The 12,970-nt window shown below is 58.6% G+C and overlaps 1 protein-coding gene across 1 annotated transcript; it reads left to right on the top strand.

Moving 5' to 3' along the window:
- The first annotated feature begins 3,001 nt into the window (after positions 1 to 3,001).
- Positions 3,002 to 7,733, top strand: LOC136791636 (maestro heat-like repeat-containing protein family member 7). The gene is made up of 13 exons (XM_067003377.1): positions 3,002 to 3,710; positions 3,998 to 4,220; positions 4,346 to 4,468; positions 4,683 to 4,762; positions 4,883 to 5,003; positions 5,076 to 5,162; positions 5,426 to 5,530; positions 5,682 to 5,865; positions 6,177 to 6,670; positions 6,766 to 6,920; positions 7,022 to 7,169; positions 7,340 to 7,518; positions 7,601 to 7,733. Exons 2-13 carry the CDS (start codon positions 3,999 to 4,001, stop codon positions 7,731 to 7,733), a joined length of 2,031 nt encoding a protein of 676 aa, XP_066859478.1. The 5' UTR covers positions 3,002 to 3,710; position 3,998.
- Positions 7,734 to 12,970: the final 5,237 nt, after the last annotated feature.

Here is a 12,970-nt window from a genome sequence, read left to right as displayed (position 1 = left end):
GGGTGCCACCCAGTCTCAGGAGCAGGATTCCACGGGGCAGCTGGAACAGCACGGCCTGCGGGCACAAAGGGGGTCCAGGACAGGTGAGGAGGGCTTCCACTGCGTGCTGCAACCAGTTCTGCCCTCGGGAAGCCCCCCCAGTGAGCGGACAACCCCTCGGAAGGCCTTCAGGGGATCTCCAGTCGCACGTGGACCAGTGATCACAAAGCAAATGCTGCTTCTTTCGAGGCAAGGGACGGTGACAACTTACCGCTGGGATGCCCCTGAAGCTCCACTCCAGGATCCAGCTGAGGAGCTGGGTAAGCGCTGCCGCGCGCATCGTCACCTGGAAGCAACCAGAGAGAAGACACATTCCCGTTGCCCGCTGTGCCCCTGAGCACCCTGCAGTGACGGAGGGGCCGGGGCATGGTGCGGGACCCAGGCACGGGGCGAGACTCCTGAGGCTGCGGCGGGGCTCAGGGACCTCCCGGCCGGCCCCCGCCAGCTTTCGGGACGCAGGCTGAAGGCCACGCGCAGCACCCCTCGAGGGCCAGGCGGACAAACGTACGGGAAGGCCGGACCCGGGGCAGCGCGGCGCGTGGCTCGGCTCACAGGGGCCCCGGGGGGGCTCAGCCCAGGCTTCAGCCCCCAGCCCCTCCGGCGACTCGCCCGGCTACGGCCCTGCCGCTGCCCCCGGCGCTGGCACCCACCTGCTGCCAGCGCTCGCCTTGGCATAGCCCAGGCATCCCGGGCACACAGGCCTGCCAGCACGAGGAGGAGGAGGAGGAGGCGGGTGGGGGCCGCAGCCCCCCACATCCGCCCCATGCTGCCACCGCCGCGTGAGTGCCGCCCGTTGGGGCCGGCGCAGAGAGGTGCCCGTGGCCTGGCACAGCGTCACAGCGCGGCGCTGTGACCTCATGGCCGCGCCCTGCTGGCACAGGGGCTGCATGCATGGGGCTGGGGCTGCGTGGCATCAGCGCTCGGGGCGCAGGGCAAGCAGAGCAAGCGTGTGCAGACGGGGTGCTGGGGAGAGCGCTGCTGTGCCGTCGCTGCCCCCGGCACTGCCAGCTTGGAAGGGACCCTCAGAGGGCACCTGGCCACCCCCTGCCGCAGGCAGGGACAGCTGCCCCGGCCCCAGGGGGCTTGCAACTCCGTCCAGCCCGGCCTGGGACACTGACAGGGCACCATCCCTGACACAGCCCCTTCCCGACTGACATCAGCACCCAGCTTGTGACTGAAGCACCAAACCAGGCTGAGCCTGGCCCCTACAGACCCAAATAGTGCTGGGGTGTCCCTGTCCTTGGGCGGGCTCATCGCTGCCTGCCTTCCCAGCACAGCCCCAGCTCTGTGTGCCGAGGGCATTTGGGGCTGGAGGTTGCCAGCAGGGTTTGGCAAATGCCCACCATGTGCCCAGAGGAAGGATCTGCCCCCTCTGACTCTGGCCAGCAGCGAGCGTCCTTTTGGGATGCTGCCAGGCTGCACGACGACAGCCAGGCGCTGTAGCACTGGGGACAGAGTCTCGAAGTGGGTTCCCTCCAGAGGCCAGCTCTTCTGAACCAGAGCGGCCGAGAGCAGTTTCCCCCAGCAGCTCTTCAGCCCCACGAGGCCCCATTTGAGCCAGCAAACCTGTGACCAGCTGCCAGCAGGGCCTTTGGGATGCTCCGGGCACACAGAAAAGACCCTTTCTGAGGAATCAAAGCCTCATTTTTAGGGCCAAATGTCTCATTTTCACCCCGTAACCCCTTCACTTCAGGGCTAAGAGCATCTTTTGTGGATCCAAAACCTTTTTATCACCTTTTCTTTGCACCTGAAAAGCATACAGGTATGGCACCAAGGCTCCTCTTTACAGACCACAGCCTTGTCCTTAAGCACCCAGCTTTCAGGACATTTTCAGGGCAAGAGAGCCTATACTTGGGATCCAAAGCCAACTTTTTATCACCTACACCCTCCAGTTTTGGACCCAGGCTCTCATTTTTAGGGCCCAAAGCATTCTTTTTAGGCCTCAGCGTCACATATTAGAGCAGAAAGCCTCTTCCTTGGGCTCCAAAGCCTTGATTGAAAGGATAAACCCTCCTTTTTACTGCCTTTTTCTTGCTTACAAATCTATCTTACGGACCAGGCTGCCATTTTCAAGGAACAAATCCCTATTTGTAGGGTCCATAATTTTATTATAAGATTCAACGCGGCCTTCTTAGATGTCAAAGTCTTATTTGACAGGAACTTCTCTGCTTTCAAATTCCCAAATCCTCATGCTAGGAGTCGAGGCCTGAATTTTAGGGTCCAAAGCCTCCTTTGCGGGTCCAAACACCCATTCCGAAGGAACAAAGCATCACTTCAGGATCCAGAAAGAAGAGGGCAGGCCACACTGTCTTTCATTTTTACGCCCCAGTGTAACATGCTAAGGCAAAAGCCTCTTCTTGGGCTCAAAAGCCTTGTTTGAAAGGAAAAACCCTCCTTTTTACTGGCTTTTTCTTGCTTACAGCCACACTCATATGGACCAGGCTGCCATTTTTAGGGCACAATGCCCTAGTTTTACGGTCCACACTTTCATTGGAAGGTGCAAAGCGGCTTTCTTAGACGGTCTGGCCCTATTAGAGGGGAACACCCCTGCTTTCAAATTCCCAAATCCTCATGCTAGGAGACGAGGCCTGAATTTTTGGGTCCAAAGCCTCCTTTTCGGGTCCAGACATCCATTTCGAAGGAACAAAGCATCACTTCAGGATCCAGACCCTGAGCTGCAGAGTCCAAAGGCCCAGGTTTCAGCTCCAAAGCCTGACTTGGAGGTACAAGCTCCCCTTCACTGCCCTCACCCTTTACCCCCGACCACCCTCGGGTCTTTCACCGGTACAAGCGTCATTATTAGGACCCACTGTGTTCTTCTTAGGCTCCAATCCCCTATTTTCAGGCTCCGGAACCTCCACTTGGGATCCAAACCCTTCTTCTGATTGCCTAAATCCTCGATTTTCAGGACCAGGGTGCTTCTTTTAAGTCACCAAGTGCTTTTGGTCAGGGCCCTCACACCCGCTTCTGGATCCAAAGCTAGCTTTTTCTTGCTTACAGCCACACTCATATGGACCAGGCTGCCATTTTTAGGGCACAATGCCCTAGTTTTAGGGTCCACACTTTCATTGGAAGGTGCAAAGCGGCCTTTTAGATGGCGAGGCCTTATCTGAGAGGAACACCCCTTCTTTTCATATTCCCAAATCCTCATGCTAGGAGACGAGGCCTGAATTTTAGGGTCCAAAGCCTCCTTTTCAGGTCCAAACACCCATCTGGAGGGAACAAAGCATCATTTTTTGATCCAGACAGAGGAGGGCGGGCCACGCTGCCCTGTCATTTTTAGGCCCCAGCGTCACATATTAGGGCAGAAAGCCTCTTCCTTGGGCTCGAAAGCCCTGTTTGAGAGGATAAACCCTCCTTTTTAGTAGCTTTTTCTTGCTTACAAGTCAATCTTAAGGAGCAGGCTGCCATTCTCAAGGAACAAATCCCTATTTTTAGGGCCCACAATTTTATTATAATTTTAGTATTCCCACGCCAGGGCCCAGGGAGCGTCTCCGGATCCGGGAGCAGGGCCTCTGGGGCGGGTCCCGTCCCAACGGACACAACGGACCTGGTTCCGTGCAGCTGCGACTGCTTGGAGTGCTTTCCGGTGCTCCAGGTGCGAAGCAAAGGCACAAACCGCGGGCACCTTGCCACAGAAACCCAGCGCAGGAGCCAGGGCTGAGGAGCAGGTGGGTCAGCGCTGCCAGGGCTGCGCAGCGGGGCCGGCCCCAAGGGGCCTGGTTCGGCAGTGGGGCTGGGGGCAGCCCCGGGCAGGGGGACCTCCCTCCAGTGCAGGGGATGGCGTCTGCAGGCCCCTGGGGACAGGACCCCCGCGGGGCTCTGGGGCCGCCCGCCCGAGGGCAAGAGGAGGGGGCCTGGGTGGGGGCCTGGGGCTGGCGGCAGCGGTGGCACTCTGTGGCATCCCTACCCCGCGACAGGAGCGGGAGCCACATTCACTCCTGGGCACTCCCTGCAGGATGTCGGGGATCCCCCCCTGCTCCCCGCGAGCGGCCTGGCTGGAGGAGGCTGGGGCCTCCCCGGCCTCCAGGCCCTGGCCGCAGCCCTATGAGGAGAGTGAGGTGCAGCCACTGCAGGCGCCCTCTGGCTCAGGCGTGGGCCCTTCTGCCTCGGCCGCGCCGCGGCAGGAGGAAGAGGACGCCCTGAGCTTCATCCGCGCTTGCTGCAGCCGCAGACCCAAGGTACCGCTCGCCCTTTGTGCTGCGGCTGCTGGCCTCCTCCGGGCAGCCCCTGCCCCGGCTGTGCCCGCAGGGAGACTGCTGGGCTCCCCTGACCCGCTCGCTTGTCTCTCCCCTCCGCGGCTCAGCGAGAGGCACAGAAGCTGAGGTTTCTGGCCTCCGTCTGCGACGCCTGCAAAGCCGCCGTCGCGGACCACACCACCTGGGACGCGGTGTATTTCTGCCAGCTGGAGGTGGCGCAGAGAATCAAGGTGAGGGGACGCCCTGCCCCGCGGGGAGCACCCTCTGGCTGGGTGCTGGGCACGGCCCTTCCCGCTGCAGGGCTGCGGGGGCCGCCGGGGAGCCCCAGGAGCCGGGAGGTGGCTCTGGTGGGGGCGCTGGGATGGGGCAGCCCTGCAGGCCAGCCCCTGTAGCCGCTCGCTGGCCGGGGGACACTGCCCTGTGCCCTCGCGCTGTGCCCTCCAGGCGCTGCTGCAGGAGGAGCCCACCGATCGCCTGGACACGGCGGTGCGGCAGAAAGCCATGCTCGCCATCGCCGCCATGAGGTACCTGGGCCAGCGCGGGCTTGGCCGCCACGGTGGCCCCGGTCCCGGCCAGGGGCCCCGAGTGAGGCACAGGGTGCCGCACAGGGGGCGTTCCACACCTCTCCCCTCCTCCCCTTGCAGCAGAGCGGGGCTGCTGCCGCAGGACAGGACGAACGGCCTCCTGCGCGCCTGCCTCTGCAGCGTCTTCCACCTCCCTGGCCACGAGGACACGAGAGACACGGACACGTCTCTCTACTTCAAGGTATGCACGGGCTGGGCGCTTGGGACACCACTGCTCCCTGTTCGGGTGCCCCAACCCCTGTCCTCCTTGCAGACCATGGAAGCCCTGGACAGCCTGCTGCAGGTGCTGGTGGGCAGCGCCGGCGCCTCCGGCCTCCTGGAGCTGCAGAACATCTTGAAGGTCTGGCTTTGGCAAAGGCTGGGCTTCACGCACGCGGTCAGTTCTCTGCCGCAACGCCTGGTGCAGGCAGGGGTCCCCAAGGCGGGGGCTGGCCCACAGCTGGCCCTTGCGAGGCTGGAGGGATGTCTGGGGAGCAACGGGAAGGGAGCGGGGGCTTCAGCAGGACAGGGGCACGGCCACCCGCCTGGCCACCGCAGCAGGGGGACAGCTGGAAGGACCAGTGCCCCGTGCTGCGGGCACACCAGCAGCTTTTCTCTCCCCAGCTCCTGCTGCCCTTCACCCAGCGGCAGCCAGAGGCCGTGGAGGAGAGGGCCATGGCGCGGATCGCCAGGCTGGCCGCCTTCATCAACACCTGCTCCTTGCCCCAGGTAGGGAGCCCCTGGTGCAGGCAGCCCCGGCGCCCCCGTCCTCGCTCCGCGGCCGCGGCTCTCCCCATCTCCAGGCTTGCGCAGAGCCGGGGCTGGGGCTGGGGCCCCGCCGCCCCGCTCAGCCGCGGTCCCGCGCTGCCTCTCTCCCCAGGTCAGCTCCTGCTTTGCAGGAGCCACAGTGGTGAGGCATCACCACCCCGAGAAGCACCGCTTCTCCATGCTGGGGAGGCTGGTGGGGAGCCTCCTCCTGTGCTGCACTTCCAAGAACGAGGGGACCAGGCACGAGGCAGCGGAGGCTGTGCGCCACCTCTACATCTTCATCGGGCAGCAAAGAAGTGAGAGGAGCCGCGTCGGGCTGGGTCCCTCCAGACACGGGCACGCCGGCACAGCCAGGCCAGCACCAGGCCGCCTGCGCCTCTCTCCTCAGCAGGAGAGACCCGACCGAGCGAGCCCGGCTGCCTTTCCGCGGGCTGACGAGCCGTTCCCCCTGCCCTGAGCGCGAGAGCCCGGGCCCTCCCTGGAAGCGCTGCCCCCAGCTCTGCTCTGGCATGCCCCCTTCCTGCCAGGGAGGCTTGTGCCCGAGCCCCCGGCTGCCACTGCCAGGTCCCCAGGCCCCCCCGCTGACACTGTGTCCGCTTTTCTCCAGGAACAAGGCTCTGGGACCAGGATGCCGAGCCGCCGCAGCTCCGGGAGCGCTGGCGAGCTCGGCTGTCCTTACGGCTCTCAGAAGACGGCAACACCAGCAGAATCTTCATGGTGAGAAGCGCCAGCCCTGAGCCCCGGAGGAGACCCCGGCCCTGCGACGTCAGGAAGAGGACCGGCGCTGTCCCCGACAAAGCCCGGTCCCCACGGGGCCCGCACGCGGCCGCACCCCAGCCGTCGCCCGGCCCAGCCCCTGCTCCCAGCTCTCCTGGGGCGCTGGGAGCAGCAGGGCTGAGCGGGGCCATCGCAGCCCTCGGGGTGACTGACGTCTTGTCCTTCCTCCCACAGACGTTTATGAAGTACCTGCAGCCCTCTGAACGGTTGGGCGTCTTCCTCGCCGCCGTCGAGAGCATGAGAGCCCCGAGCCTCTACAGCACCAAGCTGGCTGCCCACATGGTGGACGTGCTGGCGGCAGAGACCGACTTCCATTCGGGACAGGTGGGTACCCGCCAGCGGCCCGGCCACGGCTCCAGCGCTCGGGGCTCTGTTCCTGCTCTGGTGCCGGCCCCGTCTCACCCGTGTCCCACCTCCAGGTGCTGAACATCGTGTGGGCCATCTACAGAACCCTGCCGTCCGTCAGAGCCGCGCTGGCCCTTCAGAGCCTGGACAGGGCCCTGCTGGCGCTGGCCAGCAAGCACCCCAGGGAGACGGTTGCCAGCCTGCTGCAGTGCTCGCCGACCTGCACCAGGTACGGGGCCCAGCGCGTCTCATCCACCCCCCCCCACCACCACCAGCGAGGACAGCAGCCGGGCCGGGGGAGGCCCTGCTGACAGCCCGGGGGTCCCGCAGCGTCGCCGTCACCATGTGGAGGGCGATGGTGTCTGAGCCCCCAGCCACAGAGAGGGTGCTGCGGGAGCTGCTCCGCGTCCTCATGAACCAGTCTGGGTGCAAGACATCCACCTCCATCAAGGACCACCCGCGCATCCTGGCCCTGGCCGTGAGTTCCTCGCTTGCCCATCTCCGATGGACAGGGGCCCCGCTCCCCTCCCCTGACCCCTCCCAGCCTTATCCGCACCCTGGGGCACCCGGGCGCGCCCACGGGGCCAGCCTGGGGGTCTCCACCCTCCTCTGTCCCTCCCTGCCCACGCCTCTGGGTGCTTTCTGCAGGCAGCAAGGCCCCTCCACGAGATCCTCCTGCTGCCCAGCTGCCTGGAGGAGGCGAAGGCCATCTTCCCCCAGCTCTTCCTGGCCCTCCTCGTCCAAGCGTCCTTCACCACGGAGCTGACGCTGCAGGAGGTGCAGGTCTTCCGCAAGAAGCACCAGCAGGACCTGCTCACTCCCATCAGGTGCCACATCCCCGTCCCCTGCTGCTCAGAGGAACCCAGGGCTGGGGCTCCCGGCGTGACCCGGGCCCTTCTCTGCCCGCAGGTCCACGGTGCAGTCCCTTCTTTGCAGGTCCAAACCCCAATTTGGAGGCAACAAATCATCACTGTGGGATCCAGAGGAAGGTGGGCCATGCTGCCCTGTCACAGCGACAGCCTGCTGCAGCGCCTGTCTGTGACCAGGCCACACAGGACACCTCGGTTTTGACAAGGCGCCCTCCACAGTGCAGTGCAGCCAGCGGAGATGCAACTGTCTTTTTATCGCCTACACCCTCCGTTTTTGGACCCAGGCTCTCATTTTTAGGGCCCAAAGCTTTCTTTTTAGGCCTCAGCGTCACATAATAGAGCAGAAAGCCTCTTCCTTGGGCTCGAAAGCCTTGTTTGAAAGGATGAACCCTCCTTTTTAATAGCTTTTTCTTCCTTACACGTCAATCTTACAGAGCAGACTGCCATTCTCAAGGAAAAAATCCTTATTTTTAGGGTCCACAATTTTATTATAGGATGCAACGCGGCATTCTTAGATGGCGAGGCCTTCTTTGAGAGGAACACCCCTGCTTTCAAATTCCCAAATCCTCATGCTAGGAGACGAGGCCTGAATTTTAGGGTCCAAAGCCTTCTTTTTCGAGTCCAAACACCCATCTGGAAGGAATAAAACATCACTTCAGGATCCAGACCCTGAGCTGCAGAGTCCAAAGGCCCAGGTTTCAGCTCCAAAGCCTGACTTGGAGGTACAAGCTCCCCTTCACAGCCCTCACTCTTTACCCCCGACCACCCTCGGGTCTTTCACTGGTACAAGCGTCATTATTAGGACGCACTGTGTTCTTCTTAGGCTCCAATCCCCTATTTTCAGGCTCCAGAACCTCCACTTGGGATCCAAACCCTTCTTCTGATTGCCTAAATCCTCGGTTTTCAGGACCAGGGTGCTTCTTTTAAGTCACCAAGTGCTTTTGGTCAGGGCCCTCACACCCGCTTCTGGATCCAAAGCTAGCTTTTTCTTGCTTACAGCCACACTCATGTGGACCAGGCTGCCATTTTTAGGGCACAATGCCCTAGTTTTAGGGTCCACACTTTCATTGGAAGGTGCAAAGCGGCCTTTTAGATGGCGAGGCCTTATCTGAGAGGAACACCCCTTCTTTTCAAATTCCCAAATCCTCATGTTAGGAGCCGAGGCCTGAATTTTCGGGTCCAAAGCCTTCTTTGCAGGTCCAAACCCCAATTTGGAGGCAACAAATCATCACTTTGGGATCCAGAGGAAGGTGGGCCATGCTGCCCTGTCACAGCGACAGCCTGCTGCAGCGCCTGTCTGTGACCAGGCCACACAGGACACCTCGGTTTTGACAAGGCGCCCTCCACAGTGCAGTGCAGCCAGCGGAGATGCAACTGTCTTTTTATCGCCTACACCCTCCGTTTTTGGACCCAGGCTCTCATTTTTAGGGCCCAAAGCTTTCTTTTTAGGCCTCAGCGTCACATAATAGAGCAGAAAGCCTCTTCCTTGGGCTCGAAAGCCTTGTTTGAAAGGATGAACCCTCCTTTTTAGTAGCTTTTTCTTCCTTACACGTCAATCTTACAGAGCAGACTGCCATTCTCAAGGAAAAAATCCTTATTTTTAGGGTCCACAATTTTATTATAGGATGCAACGCGGCATTCTTAGATGGCGAGGCCTTCTTTGAGAGGAACACCCCTGCTTTCAAATTCCCAAATCCTCATGCTAGGAGACGAGGCCTGAATTTTAGGGTCCAAAGCCTTCTTTTTCGAGTCCAAACACCCATCTGGAAGGAATAAAACATCACTTCAGGATCCAGACCCTGAGCTGCAGAGTCCAAAGGCCCAGGTTTCAGCTCCAAAGCCTGACTTGGAGGTACAAGCTCCCCTTCACAGCCCTCACTCTTTACCCCCGACCACCCTCGGGTCTTTCACTGGTACAAGCGTCATTATTAGGACGCACTGTGTTCTTCTTAGGCTCCAATCCCCTATTTTCAGGCTCCAGAACCTCCACTTGGGATCCAAACCCTTCTTCTGATTGCCTAAATCCTCGGTTTTCAGGACCAGGGTGCTTCTTTTAAGTCACCAAGTGCTTTTGGTCAGGGCCCTCACACCTGCTTCTGGATCCAAAGCTAGCTTTTTCTTCCTTACAGCCACACTCATGTGGACCAGGCTGCCATTTTTAGGGCACAATGCCCTAGTTTTAGGGTCCACACTTTCATTGGAAGGTGCAAAGCGGCCTTTTAGATGGCGAGGCCTTATCTGAGAGGAACAGCCCTTCTTTTCAAATTCCCAAATCCTCATGTTAGGAGCCGAGGCCTGAATTTTCGGGTCCAAAGCCTTCTTTGCAGGTCCAAACCCCAATTTGGAGGCAACAAATCATCACTTTGGGATCCAGAGGAAGGTGGGCCATGCTGCCCTGTCACAGCGACAGCCTGCTGCAGCGCCTGTCTGTGACCAGGCCACACAGGACACCTCGGTTTTGACAAGGCGCCCTCCACAGTGCAGTGCAGCCAGCGGAGATGCAACTGTCTTTTTATCGCCTACACCCTCCGTTTTTGGACCCAGGCTCTCATTTTTAGGGCCCAAAGCTTTCTTTTTAGGCCTCAGCGTCACATAATAGAGCAGAAAGCCTCTTCCTTGGGCTCGAAAGCCTTGTTTGAAAGGATGAACCCTCCTTTTTAGTAGCTTTTTCTTCCTTACACGTCAATCTTACAGAGCAGACTGCCATTCTCAAGGAAAAAATCCTTATTTTTAGGGTCCACAATTTTATTATAGGATGCAACGCGGCATTCTTAGATGGAGAGGCCTTCTTTGAGGGGAACACCCCTGCTTTCAAATTCCCAAATCCTCATGCTAGGAGACGAGGCCTGAATTTTAGGGTCCAAAGCCTTCTTTTTCGAGTCCAAACACCCATCTGGAAGGAATAAAACATCACTTCAGGATCCAGACCCTGAGCTGCAGAGTCCAAAGGCCCAGGTTTCAGCTCCAAAGCCTGACTTGGAGGTACAAGCTCCCCTTCACAGCCCTCACTCTTTACCCCCGACCACCCTCGGGTCTTTCACTGGTACAAGCGTCATTATTAGGACGCACTGTGTTCTTCTTAGGCTCCAATCCCCTATTTTCAGGCTCCAGAACCTCCACTTGGGATCCAAACCCTTCTTCTGATTGCCTAAATCCTCGGTTTTCAGGACCAGGGTGCTTCTTTTAAGTCACCAAGTGCTTTTGGTCAGGGCCCTCACACCTGCTTCTGGATCCAAAGCTAGCTTTTTCTTCCTTACAGCCACACTCATGTGGACCAGGCTGCCATTTTTAGGGCACAATGCCCTAGTTTTAGGGTCCACACTTTCATTGGAAGGTGCAAAGCGGCCTTTTAGATGGCGAGGCCTTATCTGAGAGGAACAGCCCTTCTTTTCAAATTCCCAAATCCTCATGTTAGGAGCCGAGGCCTGAATTTTCGGGTCCAAAGCCTTCTTTGCAGGTCCAAACCCCAATTTGGAGGCAACAAATCATCACTTTGGGATCCAGAGGAAGGTGGGCCATGCTGCCCTGTCACAGCGACAGCCTGCTGCAGCGCCTGTCTGTGACCAGGCCACACAGGACACCTCGGTTTTGACAAGGCGCCCTCCACAGTGCAGTGCAGCCAGCGGAGATGCAACTGTCTTTTTATCGCCTACACCCTCCGTTTTTGGACCCAGGCTCTCATTTTTAGGGCCCAAAGCTTTCTTTTTAGGCCTCAGCGTCACATAATAGAGCAGAAAGCCTCTTCCTTGGGCTCGAAAGCCTTGTTTGAAAGGATGAACCCTCCTTTTTAGTAGCTTTTTCTTCCTTACACGTCAATCTTACAGAGCAGACTGCCATTCTCAAGGAAAAAATCCTTATTTTTAGGGTCCACAATTTTATTATAGGATGCAACGCGGCATTCTTAGATGGAGAGGCCTTCTTTGAGGGGAACACCCCTGCTTTCAAATTCCCAAATCCTCATGCTAGGAGACGAGGCCTGAATTTTAGGGTCCAAAGCCTTCTTTTTCGAGTCCAAACACCCATCTGGAAGGAATAAAACATCACTTCAGGATCCAGACCCTGAGCTGCAGAGTCCAAAGGCCCAGGTTTCAGCTCCAAAGCCTGACTTGGAGGTACAAGCTCCCCTTCACAGCCCTCACTCTTTACCCCCGACCACCCTCGGGTCTTTCACTGGTACAAGCGTCATTATTAGGACGCACTGTGTTCTTCTTAGGCTCCAATCCCCTATTTTCAGGCTCCAGAACCTCCACTTGGGATCCAAACCCTTCTTCTGATTGCCTAAATCCTCGGTTTTCAGGACCAGGGTGCTTCTTTTAAGTCACCAAGTGCTTTTGGTCAGGGCCCTCACACCCGCTTCTGGATCCAAAGCTAGCTTTTTCTTGCTTACAGCCACACTCATGTGGACCAGGCTGCCATTTTTAGGGCACAATGCCCTAGTTTTAGGGTCCACACTTTCATTGGAAGGTGCAAAGCGGCCTTTTAGATGGTGAGGCCCTATTAGAGAGGAACAGCCCTTGTTTTCAAATTCCCAAATCCTCATGTTAGGAGCCGAGGCCTGAATTTTCGGGTCCAAAGCCTTCTTTGCAGGTGCAAACCCCAATTTGGAGGCAACAAATCATCACTTTGGGATCCAGAGGAAGGTGGGCCATGCTGCCCTGTCACAGCGACAGCCTGCTGCAGCGCCTGTCTGTGACCAGGCCACACAGGACACCTCGGTTTTGACAAGGCGCCCTCCACAGTGCAGTGCAGCCAGCGGAGATGCAACCGTCTTTTTATCGCCTACACCCTCCGTTTTTGGACCCAGGCTCTCATTTTTAGGGTCCAAAGCATTCTTTTTAGGCCTCAGCGTCACATAATAGAGCAGAAAGCCTCTTCCTTGGGCTCGAAAGCCTTGTTTGAAAGGATAAACCCTCCTTTTTACTGGCTTTTTCTTGTTTACAGCCACACTCATATGGACCAGGCTGCCATTTTTAGGGCACAATGCCCCAGTTTTAGGGGCCACACTTTCATTGGAAGGTGCAAAGCGGCCTTCTCAGACGGTCAGGCCCTATTAGAGGGGAACACCCCTGCTTTCAAATTCCCAAATCCTCATGCTAGGAGACGAGGCCTGAATTTCAGGGTCCAAAGGCTCATCCTGAGAGCCCAAAGCCTCTTTTTTAGTGCCCAGAGCCTTCTCTTTGGGACCCAAACCCTCAGTTTGGGGTACAAAGGCTCATTCTCAAGGCACCCTCCACAGCGCAGTGCAGCCAGCGGAGGCGCACTGGAACTGGCCACACGCAACGGATGGAGGAGAGCCTGGTGGTGGGGACAGACCACAGGTCCTGGAAACACTGCTGGAGCACTGACCTCTTTCAGGCCCAGGTAAGTGAGCCTCCTACAACTGGCAGTTGCCGTGAGACTTTTACCCCAA

Source organism: Anser cygnoides, chromosome 10, assembly GCF_040182565.1.
Source record: "Anser cygnoides isolate HZ-2024a breed goose chromosome 10, Taihu_goose_T2T_genome, whole genome shotgun sequence".
NCBI lineage: Eukaryota > Metazoa > Chordata > Aves > Anseriformes > Anatidae > Anser > Anser cygnoides.
Note: the sequence above shows the minus strand (reverse complement) of the source record. Positions and strands in the feature narration are given on the sequence as shown.

What these genes read in the sequence shown, in the direction of transcription:
- LOC136791636 (XM_067003377.1), top strand. Translation starts at nt 3,999, where the DNA reads ATGTCGGGGATCCCCCCCTGCTCCCCGCGAGCGGCCTGGCTGGAGGAG. An exon ending in AGCTGCAGAACATCTTGAAG is followed by an intron (nt 5,163 to 5,425) that starts GTCTGGCTTTGG and finishes TTCTCTCCCCAG; the next exon opens with CTCCTGCTGCCCTTCACCCA. An exon ending in CCGACTTCCATTCGGGACAG is followed by an intron (nt 6,671 to 6,765) that starts GTGGGTACCCGC and finishes TCCCACCTCCAG; the next exon opens with GTGCTGAACATCGTGTGGGC.